At 37.5% G+C, this 18,781-nt stretch overlaps 1 protein-coding gene across 8 annotated transcripts in view; it reads left to right on the plus strand.

The window, feature by feature from the left end:
* CFTR (CF transmembrane conductance regulator) overlaps window positions 1–18,781 on the plus strand; it is a 192,992-nt gene that overhangs the window by 20,705 nt on the left and 153,506 nt on the right. For 5 of the 8 annotated variants that reach the window (XM_082399968.1, XM_082399975.1, XM_082399971.1 and 2 more), the window contains exons 1-2: window positions 895–6,296; window positions 10,297–10,405. In XM_082399968.1, coding sequence (XP_082256094.1) covers window positions 6,091–6,296; window positions 10,297–10,405 — 315 coding nt within the window. In that variant the 5' untranslated portion in view covers window positions 895–6,090. Of the gene's footprint in view, window positions 1–894; window positions 6,297–10,296; window positions 10,406–11,035; window positions 11,072–11,340; window positions 11,387–18,781 lie in introns of those variants that run through there. The other 3 variants (XM_082399973.1, XM_082399969.1, XM_082399974.1) reach the window with 3 other exon arrangements.

Genomic DNA, 18,781 nt, shown 5'->3' on the forward strand with positions numbered 1-18,781 from the left:
ATCTCACTGTGGTTTTGATTTGCATTTCTCTAATGGCTAATGAGGTTGAACATCTTTTCATATGTTTTGGGGTGTTTGTATATCTTCTTTGGAGAAATGTCTGTTCAAATCCTTTGCCAATTTCTAAATTGGGTTGTCTTTTTATTACTGAGTTGTAAGAGTCCCTTGTATGTTCCAAATACAGGTCTCTTATCAGATATATGATTTGCAAAAATTTTCTCCCATTCTCTGGGTTATTTTTCTACTTTATTGATGGTCTGCTTTGAGGCATAAAAGTTTTATAATTTGATGATGTCTAATTTATCTATTTTTTCTATTGTTGCTTATGCTTTTCGTATTATACTTACCTGTGTGCTGTTTTTTTTTTTCCTTCTAAAATTAGTCCTAATATGGCAAATTTGGTACAAGTGTAGGCTTTGGTATCACAGTCCTGTTTTGAAATTCTAACTCTGCCTTGGATAAATTATTTAAGCTCCCTCAGCCTCAGTTACTCATCTGTAAGATGGAGATAATATTAGGGCTTATCTCTTGAATTGTAGTAGGGATCAGATGAAATAACGTATGTGAAATACTTAGAATTTTAGAGAGTTATAGGAATAGTCTATTAAGGTTAGCTAGTACTTTTGTTATAATCCCAATAATAATAAACTCTAGTGCTCTGAAAATTAAACTAAAGCCAAGTAGTTTCTATGAAGAAGCAATAATGTACAGCTGTAATATTTTATATACAACATTGAATTTGGCCCCCATGAAAACATTTTATCACTTAAAATGTTTAACTATGAGCATGTATAACTCTGGAAATAAGGAGGAAGTTCTTTTTAATTAAAAAAGAAGTTACATATTATAATTAGTACTTGCTATGGCTAGCTATGCACATGATTCCCCCTCTTTCCTCAGCCTGAACTTCAACATTTTCCTTAGTTAGGACTATCCAGCTTATTTGGGCTATTTCAAACTCATGGTAAACATATTGGATGATGAGAAAACCTCTAGCATATTTAAATTTGTCCATACTAAGCAGTTTAGAGTAATTTCTACTTAGTTCCTCAAGTATTATTTCATGCAAAAAGGAAAAAGACTTAGTCATTTGAGTGTATCAATTTGTCAGTATTTGGGAGATGTGTCATGCAACCATGGGTTTGAATTTGCTATTTCATTTCATTTTATCTGGCTAGTTAAATCAAAAGTAATGTTAAATAATGTGGAGGCATGATTGTTTTATACAAACAAAATCATTTGAAACTGAAAAGATCTGATACCTGACCTTTATCTTAAATTCTAGCAGATGAAAATGTCAGATGCCTCTGTTGGATTAATAAAAGCCAAATGTCAAATGGAAAAATGATTATAAGCTTTAATTATGTGGTTTTACGGGGATAGGTTTCATGAAAATCAAGGCTTTAATAGTGTCTATAATTGGAAAATTCTTTTCATCATGAGGAATTACAAGTCACTCTAAATTTATGTAAAAATTGGAAATTTTGTCCTAAGAAAAGAAACTAAATACAGTTTCATTGTGTGTATGTGTGTGTATATATTAAAAAAAATCAAGTGATAGCATTTTTCCTTAATAAAACCTGAAGACTCTTATCGTTAAGTGCACAGTGTGTCTGGGTACTAGACTTTTTTAAAGTTTGTTGAAAACTTTAGGAAATATATATATGTTTTAAATACATTTATTTATTTATTATTATTATTATTATTATTATTTTTGGCTGCATTGGGTCTTCGTTGCTGCACACGGGCTTTCTCTAGTTGCTGTGAGCAGTGGCTTCTCTTGTTGCGGAGCATGGGCTCTAGGCACGTGGGCTTCAGTAGTTGTGGCTCACGGGCTCAGTAGTTGTGGCACACGGGCTTAGCTGCTCCGTGGCATGTGGGATCTTCCCGGACCAGGGCTCGAACCCGTGTCCCCTGCATTGGCAGGCGGATTCTTAACCACTGCGCTACCAGGGAAGTCCCAAAATTTTATGTTATAAAGAACTATATATCTTAAGGATTTCTGTCTGCTACCTTGTAATTAATGATTAGCTAGTTTCTGTTAGAAATAACGAGAACTTTGGAAACTGTCACAGTTTCTAAGTAGATCAATTTATAAGTCCATTTTCAATATACACTGACAGGTTATGGATGAAGGAGAAGGGTAAGGTCAGTTAGAGGTTAGAGGAAGGGTGGGTGGGAGCAAATTTGAGGATAAGGAGGAAGAATAGTGTTTATTGCGTTTGGTTATCCCAGGTGTACCTGCCTTGCTAATGAAACACCTGGGTACTCATTAATATTTAATGGAAGAAATACTGAAGTACAAATCCTGAGTTGGCATTTCTAAATTCTATCCAAGTATGTTTAACATACTCAAGCTCATTCAAAAAAAGCGGTGGCTGGAGTTTTACAGTAACTGATATTTCATTGAATGTCTAAGTGTAGATACCTGGGGAGTCTTTTGTTTGTTTTGTTTTGTTTTTTGTATTTCTGCGACTGGCTTGAGGTAGTCATGGAGACCTCCTTGATGGGGCAGAAATTTCATTCAATTGTCTTTTTGGTTTAATCTCACAAAATAAATTCTTTCAGATAACTCTGGTGATTGCCAGGCAGCCTAAGGTTAATTGATTTTAGTTCTCAAAATTTACCTTAAGTTGTTTCTATTTCAGGTTACAAATATAGGTTTACTGTAGTGAATCTGTCAGAAACACTAAATTATATTAATAATTATAAATGGCTAACTTTTAATACTACTGAATATGTTTGATTTGATGATGCTGGGCTATGGAACTCTTGATAATAAAAACTAGATGTCTTGGTATAACATATATATTAAAATGGGCATGGATAACGCAGGAAGCTTTTTATAAATGTAGTTGTTACTTAAAGTATTTTAAAAATGAGCTAGAAACTCATTAATGGAAACGGTGATCAGGTCTTAGATATGGACCAAAAGATGTATGTTTATTTAGTTTTTGAAAGAAAGAAAAGATTTGCTTTTAAATTTCCTGCAAATGTCTTTGGTATTGTAATATTTACAGATAGTGAACTTCTCTTTATTTGTAAATTTAGTTTCATATTTTAACAATTTCAAACATACTGAAAATGAAAGGTTTATTAATAGATAGAGTATATTTTTCTCTTCTAAATTTTCCATAGGCCCCTTCCTTTCCATTCTCAATGCTATTACCCTTGTTCTGAGTCTTTCAACCATCTGGCAGTCAGTGATCTATTGCAGTTGGCCCTTTCTGGCTGAGCTGATTGTTAAATTTTCAGGAACTTTGTGAGCTGGTTGTTAAGAACAACTAGTATTAAAAATTAATTGATTTATACTTACAATTAAATAAATTATGTTAAAACAAAGATAGTAATTGAAAAGTTATCACTACATAATTATTATCTATGTATTGAGGTTATGTTGATTGTATCTGAATGGTAATCACACTATCTTATAATATGCAGCTGTGTATCTCTTCCCAACTCTGTGTTCAGTGACTTCACATTTGGTGACTTGAAACTGGTCATGGTGGGAGTATTTACACCACAGAAATTGGCAAATACCATAAGTCACTTTTTGTTTTTTGTTTTCCTGGAGAAGGCATGGTTAAAGATTTGTCAGCACACCACACCACACCACTGCCTGCAGTCTGCTAGCTTCTGGTCTCCCTGCTTCCAGACCCGCATTCCAGCACTATGTCTAGAATAACCCACCAAGCTTAATTTTCCTAAATATAAGAGCTGAACATGGTAAAGGAAGGCATGACATCAGAAGAATGTGGTAAAAATCTAGTTTTTGGCATTTAGTAACAGACAAATTTAGCATCTTTGAGCCTCCATTTCTTTATCCTTAAAGTAGGGCAATGATCTCTTCTTGTTCTACCTACCTATCAAGATTTTCAAATTAAAATCACAATATGCTAGTGTTTGTGAAAGTGCTATATACACATAATTTTTTTATTAGTAGTAAACACTTGCTTCACCTTTTCACTTCTTAAGTTTACAAAGGCTTATAACCAACAGAATGGAGTTTGTATCCTAAATTGCTGTCCCAGATTTTTCACACCCTTACTGCCCCCTATATTGGCAAATGTGCTTCCAAAGTGCTTATGTTGGCTAGTGGATTGTGAGTGCCAGGCGGGTGTGCCAGCACTCTCACAGACGATGCCCAATGCAGATGCTGCATGATCACAGCACTTCTTTAACTGCTGTGTTCAGACTGTCCTTAACTATTTTCATTCTTGTTCTCCAGGAGAAATTGCCAATGGGTCACACTGGGCAATAAAGATAAAACAATTATCACCCTTTGCTGAGGTTTGAAGGCTCTTGTTAAGATGCAAATATTGCAAGTTAATGGAAGAAACTGACATATTAAGCCATTGTCACTCGTTGATATCTTGGTCAGAAATGGTTGGTGAAACTACTGAGCCTTTGAGCAGGGTCTTTTTTTTTTTTTTTTTAAATATTTATTTATTTGGCTGTGCCGGGTCCTGGTTGTGGCACGCTGGATCTTTAGTTGCAGCATGTGGGGTCTTTAGTTGTGGCGTGTGGGGTCTAGTTCCCTGACCAGAGATCGAACCTGGGCCCCCTGCTTTGGGAGCGTGGAGTCTTAACTGCTGGACCGCCAGCGAAGTCCTTGAGCTGGGTCTTAATTCAGTTAAATTTTAAGGAAGGACAAGTTGCAGAGACATCAGGAACACAGGGCAGTGGCTGACTGAAGAAGGTGGAGACAAGGGAAGTGAAACGAGAATCTGGACTCTTGGGGTGGGAGTGGTGAAGGTGGACATAAGAGCCTTCTCCAAAGTTTTGCCCTGAAACAATGTCAAAATGTTTGCATTTGGCATAGCATTTCCTCTTTTTATTCTGAATGGCTTTGCTAGAACACTTTTCCTAGTATAAGTTTATTTTGCTTCTCAGATATTGCTAAAACACTCCCTATTGATTTTTGGTGGGTAACATGAATTTTGATGTATTACCAAAGTCTCGATGACACCAAATTTTAGGACTCTCTGGAGAAAAGAAAGATGGTAAGGGTAAAAGCATATGTTGGGAATCACTGATTCCAAGTTCAATTCCTTTAATAAATATATGACACATAGCACAGGGAGATTAGCTCGGTGTTTTGTGACCACCTAGAGAGGTGGGGTAGGGAGGGTGGGAGGGAGACGCAAGAGGGAGGAGATATGGGGATATATGTATATGTATAGCTGATTCACTTTGTTATAAAGCAGAAACTAACACACCATTGTAAAGCAATTATACTCCAATAAAGATGTTAAAAAATAAATAAATATATGAAATTTCACATGAGAAAGGTCTCATTTGCTCAAATTTCATTTAGAAGTTTCTCTTTGTATGTGATTTCTTTGTTTTACAATTCTCCTGCCCCTCCCTCCTTCCTCTTTGTTTTCCCTTGTCTTTGACTTCTTTTTAGATTTTCTTATCTCTGTGAAGATTATTTTGCCTTATTCACAGTAGTTAGAAACAATGTATTTGAAAATAACTAGAGTATCCTGCATAAGTATTTACTATGCCAGCTTCCCTAGCTTCCATCATAAATTGTTATTTATTAGATGCGTAGCGGGCAGATGTGCATAACTGCTATGGGGTGAGGAGACAAAACATAAGAAAATAATGATCCCCACTCTCATTCAGGGGTGATGATTAAGTCAACAAATTGATACTCCAGCTACAGTCAGTTCATTCAACAAATAGCTCATTGCTGAGTACTGTGAGCTATGGTTAACAAAATTATATAAGGGTGTTGTTTGAGGGTCTGTCTTCTTATTCAGAGATCATTTTGTATTTGAAGTGGTAGAGACTGGACTTCAGCAAACTATAAACTCCTAGTATCTGGTTATTTTGGGGAATTTTCTTCTTTTTTTTTTTCTTGAAGAATACTTTTAGTCTAGAATGTTTAACAGTTTGTTTTTTCCCTCTGGGAAAGATGATGATTCTACCGTCATCCCCGATCCTTTTAGACAAAGCTATAGTCACATCAGTTCAGAGGTGATGCTGTTTTATAGAGTTGTGTTCTGTAAGATATGACTCCCTGGCATTCCTATAAGTTGGCTTATTTTATTCTCGTATTTATGCACTACCACCATTTTCCACATGCTAAAAAATTTGAAACTGTATCTGATTCCAAGTCTACACTGGAGATCAAATCAAGTTAACACTTATATCTGTCTCTCCTCTCTTTATTTTAGCTGGACCAGACCAATTTTGAGGAAAGGGTACAGACAGCGCCTGGAATTGTCAGACATATACCATATCTCTTCTTCTGATTCTGCTGACAATCTATCTGAAAAATTGGAAAGGTATGTTCATGCACATTGTTTATTGAAGAGAGAAATTAATATTATTATTTAGAGACTAGAGAACAGACATGAGAGGGTTTAATTCTTAAAATGGCATATTTATAATAGGAACATCCTATTTTCTTGATGAAATCTTGATTAGTTAAGAATTAAACAATGAAAGGATGAAAGAAAAAAAACCATTTTCCTGAGATAGGACCTTTTTTTGAAAAACACATATTTGAATTCTGAGAAGCTACCTGCCTTTAAAGACTATTACGTGGATTTTGTGAAGACTGCAATCACATCTTTATGAAGCAAGTTGTGTACATTTGCCTCCATAATCTTAATGTGTGAATACAAATGTACATACTTGGAAATTTTAGGGTAAAGGCTGTTGGATGTCAAAGAAATGTAAAAATTTCATATTTTTGAGTATACGTTGAATGCCAAGTGTAGTATCTCCTCTCAGCCACTCTGGAAGGAAAGCATCATTATCTCTGTCTTACAGAAGAGCAAACTGACGCTCAGAGAGATGATTTAATTTTCCAGCTAATAATTGATTGAGCTGTGGTTCAAACCCAGGTCTATACTCCTGGCCTCCCCAGGAACAGTGTTTCCCGTTGTAAAGAAGTCTCCCTTTCTAAGGGTATTGGTTATAATCCTTTTGGTTGCCAGTGAATTTATTTAAGAGGGAATTTATTGGTTCATGTAGTCAACCTGTGTGAAGGCCTAGGTAGAGAATTGGCCTTAGGGACTCAGTGGAACCAGGAACTGGTTTTATTCTCTCAGACCAGCTTCCTCCATTCAGTGGGTCCTCAGAACTCTTTGCTCATATTTTTATAGACCACAGAGGAAAGAGTCCTTTCTCTGTGGCCAAATGTGAAAAATCCCAGAAACTTTTGAGTCACAAGCTCACTCCTTGGACCAACAACAATCTATGAATGAGCTAGACTGGGTCTTGTGCCAGCAGTACAGGGTCTGATACCAGATGAAGGGGAAAGGGGAGAGGGAGTTGACAGAAAAAAGAAAAAGAAAAAGAAGTAGCTACTTTTTACTGCACCAAAATAAAATAGTTGAGTAGATTTGCAATTTGTTTACCTTATTTTCATGAAATTCATTGAATTTCTTTTGAAATTTCAAAGCAAATAAGATATTCAACCTTACTTTTTCTTGATTTATTCAAAGAATTAGGCTAGTGGGAGTAGCAGGTTCACATTTCCAAGTTCAAGGTCCAACTCCTAATATTGAGTACTTAGTGTGTGTACGTGCCATGAGGGCAGGGATATATTTTTTTGTTTTGTTTTGTTTTTGTTTGATTTGTTCAACTTATGATGTGCCTGGAATAGGGTCTAGAATAGGGTCTGGTATATACAGTTGTCCCTTGCTAGATTCCCCCTGGATATAATAATCTATGGATGCTCAAGTCCCTTATACAAAATGCATATAACCTACACATATCCTCTTGTATAGTTTAAATCATCTCTAGATTACTTATGGTACATAATACAATGTAAATGCTATGTAAATTGTTGCCAGCACATGACAAATCCAAGTTTTGCTGTTTGGAACTTTCTGGAATTTTTTTTGGTGAGTATTTTCCATCCCCAGTTGGTTGAATCTGAGGATGAGGAACCCGCAGACATGAAGGGCTGACTGTAGTAGGTGCTCAGTAAATATTTGTTGAATGAATGAATGATGATTGAATGTGAAATGGCTAGCATTATGTAAAAACCTGTAACACTTCTGCAGAGATAAAATATATAAACATAGTATATTGTAGGTATATCAGCAAGTTCAAAATAATATAGTAGATGATGAATATCTAAGTTCTAAATGGATGCTGAGGGAAAGATTAATCAGAGTAGGACTAGGTTAATCAAAACCTGCGTACTCCAGATTTATTTTTACTTATGGCCAAATAGAGGACATAACCTGAATTTGTAAGATTATCTGGCCTAACATTTTTTTCTCCTCAGTTTTCATTGTGTCTCCATATCAATTCAGTGTTTAAAATGTACCTATTTTGTTTCAATCCAACAACACTGTGCCAGCATAAGTCCATAGACTTTATTATTTTTGTCTTTTTTGGGGTATCTCTTCTTCACTCTGTTATTTCTTTTTTATAAAAATTGTTATTTAGAATTTACTGAAATATTTTGAAAGAGTGAAATACCACTTATAGTACTTTGTATCTCTGCACCCTTGGAAAGTGACCCTGGCCACAGATTTCAAAGATGACATGTGACAAAGGCCCTAGGTGGTTACCATGTGGTTGAGGTACCTTGGCCCATCTGGCTCAGTTTGCGGCCGTGGATTTGAACCCTGTGCATTACTCCTGTATGCAGACCGCACATCCATTCCATGATTGTAGCTAAGCTACAAACTTGATAAGTATAAAATTTCTTCCATTATGATTCAAGTCTTGGTGTTTGGAATGCTTACTGGGTCTGTCGTGGTGTTGCGGGAACCACCCCATCTACTCTCGCTGCTGATTCCTTCCCTCAGGGTCCAGTAGTTCAAGTCCCATCCACTGAAAAATTCCCCAGCTTTGCCTTCCCCTCAGATCGCTACCTCATTCATTTTTTTTTCCCACAGCTAATATCTCTGTGCTCTCCTCGTCTCTCTACTTCTCCTTTCCTTTACATCTCAGCTCCCTGAAATATGGTTTCTGTGTCTACCATATTCCTAAAGTGACACTGACTAGGGTCATCAGAGGTCTCTTAATGCCAAATATAATGACATCTTCCTACCATGACTTAAGAGTGGACCACTTCTTCCCAACTTGAAACCATTTCTTTGGTTTATGTACCACCTCTCTTCCTGGCTTTCTCATCTGACTCATTCTTCCTTTGAAAGAGAGGCAGAATCTGTCTCCATATTTAGCTTCTTACCCCGTTGTGAATCACCAAATGACATGGATGGGAGGCAAGTCTTGTGTGTGAATGAAAGAGTGGGAAGAGTGTGAGCAGGTAGATGGATGGCATAGCGCAATTAGGCATGATAGATAGTAAGCTTTTCAGGGAAGCCAGTGTCCATGCACAATGCCCATGACTGCCAAACCTGCCCTCAAATCTCAGTTGTGTGGTCTTCCTTTGGAGTAACTTAGAACCACCTCTAATAATGGTAGATGGATAGTAATGAAAATAGCTGTTGATAAAATATAAAGTCTTTATATAGTTCTTTCCTGTGAAACTTTTCATCTCTGTACAGTTTAACAATGAAGATGAGGGTAACATTTAGGGATATATTTTATCCACTTGGGAAGAGAAAGAAGGTTTTTATGAACAGAAAGTAGTGGCAAAAATGTAAATATAATCGGCTGATGAATGTATAGTATTTAAAAGAAAACAAAAACATTTATTTGACACCAACCATTTTTCAGACTTATTTAATTTCTATTCCTGCCAGAAAATATAGAATTTGATTCTGTTCTAATTTTCCAAAGATTTTTATTGTAAAGAATGACTTTAGTATTTGAAAATCAAAGTTGATGATACTTGTTTCATACCCCTACATTTAAAAACAACAAGTTTTTCTAATGTTAAATCACAGAAAAATCCACCTGACTTTTAATCTTGTTTTCGGTTTGACAGTTAGATTTTGTAAAATCCACTACAATTCTAAACAGGCAAAGATCAAGAGGTGAAGGGAAAAAAATTAAATATTTATTTTTCACCTTGTTCTAAGCACAGCAATGTGTATTCATAAGAGTCATATTTTACTTGTCCACCTCTTGCATTCATTGCTTTTTAGAAGCCCAGAACCTTTCTTTAACACATATAGAGTGGCCTTTTCATGAAGTCAACTCCTCGAAAATTGATATATGGCGGAGCATTGAATTCTGCCAAACATCTGCCTGAGCGTTGGTGTTGGAAGGTCCCCCCAAGGTTTTGTCTCTTTAGTCACTTGGGTTAATCTCCTTGAATGTACTTGTGTGAATAAAACTATGTTAAGGGAAATAGAGAACTCAGATATTTGCACATGCAACTTACTGGTCCCATTTTGTGTTCTTTTGCAGAGAATGGGATAGAGAATTGGCCTCAAAGAAAAATCCCAAACTCATTAATGCCCTTCGGCGATGCTTTTTCTGGAGATTTATGTTCTATGGAATCATATTATATTTAGGGGTAAGGATCTCATTTGTAAATTCATTATGGATAAAATAATTATATTCATTTTTATTTATTTATTTATTTTTGGCTTTGTTGAGTCTTCATTGCTGCGTGTGGGCTTTCTCTAGTTGCGGTGAGCAGGGGCCACTCTTTGTTGCAGTGCATGGGCTCTAGGTGCACAGGCTTCAGTAGCTGTGGCACGTGGGCTCAATAGTTGTGGCTCGCGGGCTCTGGAGCGCAGGCTCAGTAGTTGTGGCACACGGGCTTAGTTGCTCCGCGGCATATGGGATCTTCCTGGACCAGGGCTCGAACTCGTGTCCCCTGCCTTGGGAGGCAGATTCTTAACCACTGTGTCACCAGGGAAGTCCCTATATTCATTTTTATGATTATAGGAGGACTAGGGTAATCTGGTACACAGGTAAAAGGCTAACTCTGAATACAAAGAAACCACTAAAACTCTAGTGGAGACAAGTAAAAAATGCATTGGAACTAGGATGTCCTGGAACACAGGTGGCCATTTATAATTTCAAATGGGTTCAGTAAAATAAATTTCTTTTAAAAAGTTATTTTCTCTTATGATCCCAAATCACATTATATTACTGTTATATGAGATTGCCGATGATTTTATTTTCCTGTATTCAACAGGAGAAAGTCAGGAGACAATGTCAGGAGGAGAATTAGGTAAAATTCAGCCAATTACATATATGAGTGTTTGTAATATTTTGAAATCATATCTGCATGCTGAATGGTTTCAAGAAAAAATAGCAAAAATTTAAAATATGGCAGTGAGGTACTCCTGCAGTATGTTTTCTCAGTCTCCTATGTCTTCCTCATTGTGGAGAGAGCTCAATGCGTGAAGATCCCAGGCTTTATGGTGTTTAAGTGCAGTCTGGGATGTTCCCCAGCTGTTGTCAAATATGACTCTGATCTATTATTTTTTACCTCACCAGAGCATCATTTGGAATCCTTGACTGTAACCTGTAAGACTGATGGCAAGTTGAAAACTTAGTCTTCAAGTAAAGGCTGTGCACAGTATTTGCTTTGGGAGGTTAGGTACCGGTTGGATGGATTTGTGTTGTAATTATATTGGTCTTCATGCCTTTGGGAGTGAGGGTTGCCATAGTGTCTCTCGAAGAGATGCTATGCAAGTTGCATTGTTTTAGGAACTTGTACTTAATACACAGCAAATAAATACATTTACACATTTATTTTGACAAAGATGACCACATTTAGGTCCCCAATGTTTTGTAATGCTCTTGATTACCTCCTGGGAGAAATGCTCTGGCTTTTGAAGTTATCTGTCTATTGATGTCCGTCTATCTGTCTGTCTATCTATCTGTCTATCTATCTATCTATCTATTTATCTATCTATCTCTATAGAAACCTGCAGCAGTTTGGGGGTGAAAATATTTTATCTGTAAATATGAATAAGGTAGCTGAAGAATTAACTATCTTTTAAGATATCTTTGAGGTGATTTTTCTTAATGAGAGCAGCCAGAGCTTTGGGAAGCAATTTTTAAAAAAAATTTTATTTATTTATTTTTTAAATTTTATTTATTTTTTGGCTGCGTTGGGTCTTTGTTGCTGTGCACGGGCTTTCTCTAGCTGCGGCGAGCGGGGACTACTCTTCGTTGCAGTGCATGGGCTTCTCATTGTGGTGGCTTCTCTTGTTGCAGAGCACGGGCTCTAGGCGCGCGGGCTTCAGTAGTTGTGGCACACGCGCTTAGTTGCTCCGTGGCATGTGGGGTCTTCCCAGACCAGGGATTGAACCCGTGTCCCCTGCATTTGCAGGTGGATTCTTAACCACTGCACCAACCAGGTAAGTCCCAGTTTGGGGGAACAATTTTATCCATAGCTCTGGCTCCATTTGACTTAATGTTTTAAAATGTTTTGTTGTTTGCCTTAATGACTGTACTCTCTGCATTTGAATCAGTGTATAGAAGTACAGTTTACTCTGCCCATAGCATATAAGAATACAACATTCTTTTTTTTTAAATATATGTTCAGCACTGAGTTATTTTTCTAGTATTGTACTAATATAGCCACTAATCTATGTCACCCATTTTATTTATTTATTTATTTATTTATTTATTTATTTATCTGGCTGTGTTGGGTCTTTGTTGCTGCACGTGGGCTTTCTCTAGTCGCGGTGAGTGGGGGCTACGCTTCGTTGCGATGTTTGGGCTTCTCATTGCGGTGGCTTCTCTTGTTGCAGAGGATGGGCTCTAGGCACGCGGGCTTCAGTAGTTGTGGCTCGCAGGCCGTAGAGCACAGGCTCAGTAGTTGTGGTGCATGGGCTTAGTTGCTCCCCGGCATGTGGGAAATTCCCGGGCCAGGGATAGAACCCGTGTCCCCTGCGTTGGCAGGCGGATTCTTAACCACTGCGCCACCAGGGAAGTCCCAAGAATGCAACATTCTTAATAAGTCATCCTTGGATTGAAGTGAATGATATTTCAAATAATTGTTATGTCATAACTAAGATTGTATAGAAACTCAAAATTTTCTCTTCGTGTTCTCCATCACATGCTGCTTCCATCAATTAACATAAGCACAACTGAGTAGAAGCTGGGAGAGAGGCTGAATTATTAAGTCCCTTTTATGCTCTGCCTGACTTGTGAGATAATTTATTCCTCTAGATTCCACCAGCATAGAAGTTTCATGTGAGCCAAAGCAGTCACCTAAACATGAAAATTTAGATGATACATGAACATATTTATAAAATTTATTTTTGGCCTGGTACACACAGATCAAAAAATAAACAAAATATAGTTTAATATTTATTGAGTACTTACTCTGTTCCAGGTTCAGCATTAAGCCCTTTATACAGATTATTTTAGGTAATTCTCCTAGCAACTCCATGGAGCAGACATTAGTATCTCAAATATATAGAAAAGGAAATTGAGATGCAGGAAACTAAGTAACTTTTCCAACGTTATGCATGTGGTAAATTTGAGTGATAGCCAGGTCTCTTTGGTTCCAAAACCTATGACCCTTGCATTAGATCAGATTATAATTGCTATGTAACTATATTTGTAATGATTGTATGTAGGTACTCAATAGAATTGTGACTGTAGTAATCAGTCTTGGGTCTGCTGAGCTTCTTTGCATCTGCTCAGGAGACATAGGTTAAAAGCTTGAATGTTGAGGATTCTTCCAGGGTCACCTCAGGGGCAAATCTGAAGAAAGTTCAGAGCAGGTGGCAGGATAGGAGAACCAACTGGAATCTTTCCACTTATACTTGGGAAGGAACTGTGTGAAATCCACCCAAGAGCCAGCAGTGCTAAGAGTCAAACATATAGAAAAAATTAAGGGTAGAAGAATGGAGTGGATGTGGAGAAGGACTAACTTATTCTTAAACTTCTCGAGCTTAAAAATATCCCAGCAAAAGGAATCTTAAAGCCTTTCTTGGTGTATTAATTAATTACCCAGGGGTGGGATTGAGGGGAGTGAGTGGTGCCACTGATCTAAGCTGAGCCCAAGGCCACTGGTCTGGAACTGACAGCATGTTTAAAGGGCAAAGGTGATTTCCATCAGCTCAACTTCTACTGATAACCAGTAGAAAATGGGCGAGGAAAAGAACCGATGGGGAAAGCAGCTGAAATGTGTATGGTGAGAAGGCATGGAGAGGAAATTTACATTGGCAATGGCACAGGTGTGGTGAGGCTGTGGGTTTCTCACCCTTGTCACAGAGTAAAGGCTTCACGGCCTCACCGTGCAGTTTTAAGTAGTAAAAATGTTAAAAACTGTTAAGTCTTTAAGAACTTATGGTGGTCATTAAGATGAGTGTAGCTTTTCAGAGCATCTGATCTCTCTACTCCATCCTTTCTGTCTGTTACAGGAAGAAAAGAAGGTGAGAAAATTTCGCTGTTATTATAATAAGACCTCTATCCTTTTAAACAACTTATACCAATGCCTTAGTATTTATCGTATTCTTTCTGGGGATTCCTTCTTTCTTCTGTGTGTGTCATCTTGATAATGTTTTAATTTCCATTAAATGAGCAGGGATTCTTGAAGTTGCTTTACACTACTCTTGGTAAAAGGTGGACGTACTTTCAAGATATCCTGTGTGTTCTTAATCCCTCTAAACCAGGATAATTGTGGTATGAAGAATATTTGATTGGTTTCAGGACTGATAGAAAAAGTACTATAAAATTTGCTGTTGGGACTTTCCTGGCATTCCAGTGGTTAAAACTCCAAGCTTCCACTGCAGGGGGCACGGGTTTGATCCCTGGTCAGGGAACTAAGATCCCACATGCCATGCTGGTGTGGCCAAAAAAAAAAAAAAAAAAAGCTGTTGACTGTGAAAGGTTAAGAAAAAAAGGAAATGCCATCATGAAAGAGTGTGTCTCTCTGCAATACTGATGTAATTTTAAATCATATTAGCTATGGCCTCTCATGATTAACTATGTACTTGTTTTTTCTCCATTTGACTCAGCAGCCAGATATAACATTGCCTTTAACATTTAAGACTCCCAGCATAAAGGAAAAACTGGCCATTGAATAATTGAGTGTGCAAGTCAATTAAGGACAGTCAGAGGGAAGCCAAGGGAAGGGAGTCCTGTAAGCAGGTTACTGAGAGAATATGGTTATCACAATACCTTTATTATGATAAGAAATTTACAAGCATTCACTCAAATATATTCTTGACTCCTAGGCAGCTCTGGGCATATTTCCATCATCAAATTGAGACAAATGTCAGTACAACTTGAGTCAAACTACTTTTATTATTTACATTTCTTAAACCCCAAGAAGTTTAAGGTCATAAAGAAGTCTTAGGACTTAGGCTGTTAGAGTTTTCAAGTCCCACAGTCTACCTTGCAAAAGATCTTTGTCCCTTATGTTTTGACAGAGACATTGGGTAGGTGTTGAATTCAAGCAAACTGCTAACTAAGAGAGTGTTTTGGGGAATTCTGCACACAGGTAGTCTCTGGCTTAGGCACTTTGACTTACTTATGTCCCTTTCACCTAAGGTCACCTACCTCCAGCAAATTTTCTAGATGCCTGTCATGGAGAACTCTTTTCTCAGCTTCCTCTCCCATCCCCCCATATCTAGCTGCTTCTCTAACCCCAGCAGGGACTTGAATGCTACATTGCCTACACTCACCCTACATCCTGAATATTTCTACCCTCTACTAGAACCCCCATCCGTAACACACATGCTGTACTTCCTGTGCTACCCACAGTGTACTACCCATTTCCTGTGTCAAGGTTTGGAAAATCATGGGGTTTAGATTTCTTTGAAACAGAGAATTTTTACTTTAGAGTAACCAGCAGCCCAACCCCAGATAATGTGACTTAATTGGTTTGGGATGAGCTCGGGGCTAAAGTTCCCCAGGTGATTCTGATTGAGGTAGACAAGCAGGAACGTTATCACTGAAGGCATCTGACTTTTGCTAGAATCTAAGGTGAGGGTATTGGGGGGTGGTACACATGGAATTTTTTAGTTTGATTTTTTAAAAATGATAATATCAAAAAAAATTTAGACAAAAAATAAATATTAAGTCCTTTAATGACAGAAGGACAGTGTTTCTCAAACTTTTATATGCATACCAACCACTGCCCCCTCCCATCTGGCTAAAATGCAGATATTGGGTGGAACCTGAGATTCTGCATTTCTAAAAGCTCCCAGGTGAAGATCCTGTTTGCCCTAGCACCATGCTTTGAGTAGCAAGGATTTACAGGGTCATGAAAGAAGAGAAAGCCTAGTTAGAAGTTACAGTTATTGTGAAAAGAGAAGTAGGTGGACTAATCATGGCCAAGGAGCCCCTGAATAGAAGTGACAAGAATCCCACTGAGATTAAATGTGGCTGAGGGTTTACTGCAGTATCCCAACGTTAACTGTTAACTTTCTGCATCTTCCTCCGGCACTCTCTCTCAGGACTCTGCTGGAGAGAAGTAGATGACTGTGTGCGTGGAGAGGGCAAAGGTATAGCTAGGAAGGACTATGTTTCTCTTCCAAGACTGCACGGAGGAGATGATCCATCTCTTTCTGTAAAAACGTTGTTATGCAGGTTGGTTAGGCTTTTACAGTACTATTGAACTCAGAGGTGCTCCAAGAGCATTTACCATTATATGTGCTTTAGAAGGCGAACCTAGGAATCCAACACCATGTCTGGTAGGATATTGTATCTAGGGCAAAATGCGTCTGTTCTCACGTGTGAAATTTTAGAACAAAATCGATTTGTAAATTAGGAATTGTCTGTGATCTTGTACTTTCAACTTAAACTAGATATGAGGTGGCCCAGTTTCCTCATTCTTGGTGTGAACATGGTGCCTCTTTACTTCTTGTAGTTAACCAGTATCCTATGGTGACTAATGAGTGTGATGTGGTGAAAGTGTACAGTTTCTATGATCCCGTCTACCTTTTAAATTATGTGTCTATGATACGGGGCCTAGAGAAATGGCTTTATCTTAAATTACAGTGATATTAAGTTGTAACTTTATTTGGTAGGTTGATACTGAACTAGTCACAATGCTTGAATTGATCAACTGCCAGATCATATTATAACATTGTCTTTTCTATTTAAGGTTATGAATAAGATGGGGGGCTCTGGAGTCAAACTATCTGGTTCAAATCCTAGTTCTACCACTTGCTAGCTGTCTGATACCTGGGAAAGTTATTTAAATTCTCTTTGTCTCGGTTTCTTTGGTTGTAAGATGGAGACAATAATAGCACATATTTCATAGAATTATTGTGAGAATTAAACAAGTTAAGCATGTAGAATAGATCCTGGTACGTAGCAAGTGCTTTATAAATGTTACCTGTTACTGTATCATTCAATACAATCTCTACCTACCTTCACAAATACTCCTATTATTTGCATTTACTTGTTTCTCTATATATGCTATAAGCAAGTCTTAAAGTACCAATTTCATTTTTATAGGGCACAGGAAAATATTTTGCTAATGTTTAAAAATGATACCTAGATTCTAAGCATTACTTCAGAAATTAAAATTAATATTTTAACGTGTCTTCCATTATTGCATTTTCTGGATTAAACCTACTTTTGCTGCTATATCAGCAAGTCTAGGATTGTTTTCTTACAAAACATGAAGAACAGAGCTTAGATTTCTAGTGAAGACATTGCTGGTAATAGTTAATAAATCAATGAACACTCAAAGGAAAATACCAAAAGCAAAACATTTTAAATTAGGCACTGAACCTAAAAACATGATTCAGGGTAGACAGATACTATAATAATATTTTTGAGATTCTGTTCTTGGTATGGCAGCGGTCCCCAACCTTTTTGGGACCAGGGACCAGTTGCGTGGAAGACAACTTTTCCATGGACTCGGAGGAGGGGGGAAGGTTTCGGGATTATTCAAGCGCATTACATTTATTGTGCATTTTATTTCTATTATTAATACATTGTAATATATAATGAAATAATTATACAACTCACCGTAATGCGGGATCAGTGCGAGCCCTGAGCTTGTTTTCCTGCAACTGGATGGTCCCATCTGGGGGCGATGGGAGACAGTGACACCCGTGTGTTGCTCATGTCCAGTCTACTCCGTAAGATGCAGCTTAATTGTCACTTGCCACTCACTGATAGGGTTTTGATATGAGTCTGCAAGCAGTTGATTTATTATGGTCTCTGTGCAAACCTCTCTGCTAATGATCATCTGTATTTGCAGCCGCTCCCCAGCTCTAGCATCACTGCCTCAGCTCCACCTCAGATCACCAGGCATTAGATTCTCGTAAGGAGTGCACAACCTAGATCCCTCGCATGCACAGTTCACAGTAGGGTTCTTGCTCCGATGAGAATCTAATGCCACCGATGATCTGACAGGAGACGGAGCTCAAGAGATAATGCGAGCGATGGGGAGCAGCTGTAAATGCAGATGAAGCTTTGCTCACTCGCCTGCCACTCCCCTCCTGCTGTGTGGCCCAGTTCTGGGGGTTGGAGACCCCTGTGGTATGGTATACATACATTTTTGTAAAAACTACATACAGTTGGGGCATTGGATAGGTTTTATTTTCTATGCTGAATATGGAAAATTTTTTCATTTAGCAATTGTATAAAGCCAAAAATTTCCATAAGACTCTAGTGTATCAAGATAAACAAAAATTTGACACTCTTGTTTACCATGTCAAAGGCAGAATCTTAAGCCTTTGCTTTGGTATATAAGCCAGTACTCTTTGTATTTTATGATAAATTCTGGGTGTATGCCTGCATGTGTGTTCACTCTGTTCTATTTTTTTGTATGCGTGTTTTCTTTTTATCATTTATTTGTTGTCGTAAGTTATATACAATTTTCTATCCAATATTTTATTATTTATTTTATCTTTTAAATATTCTTTTATGATTCTGAAAATAATCAGATAATTACTGATAAATTTGATGTTTATCTTTCCAGTTTTTTCCCATGAGAATATATACTTAATGA

The sequence above is a fragment of the Balaenoptera borealis genome (assembly GCF_965194805.1).
Source record: "Balaenoptera borealis genome assembly, chromosome: 7".
Lineage (NCBI taxonomy): Eukaryota > Metazoa > Chordata > Mammalia > Artiodactyla > Balaenopteridae > Balaenoptera > Balaenoptera borealis.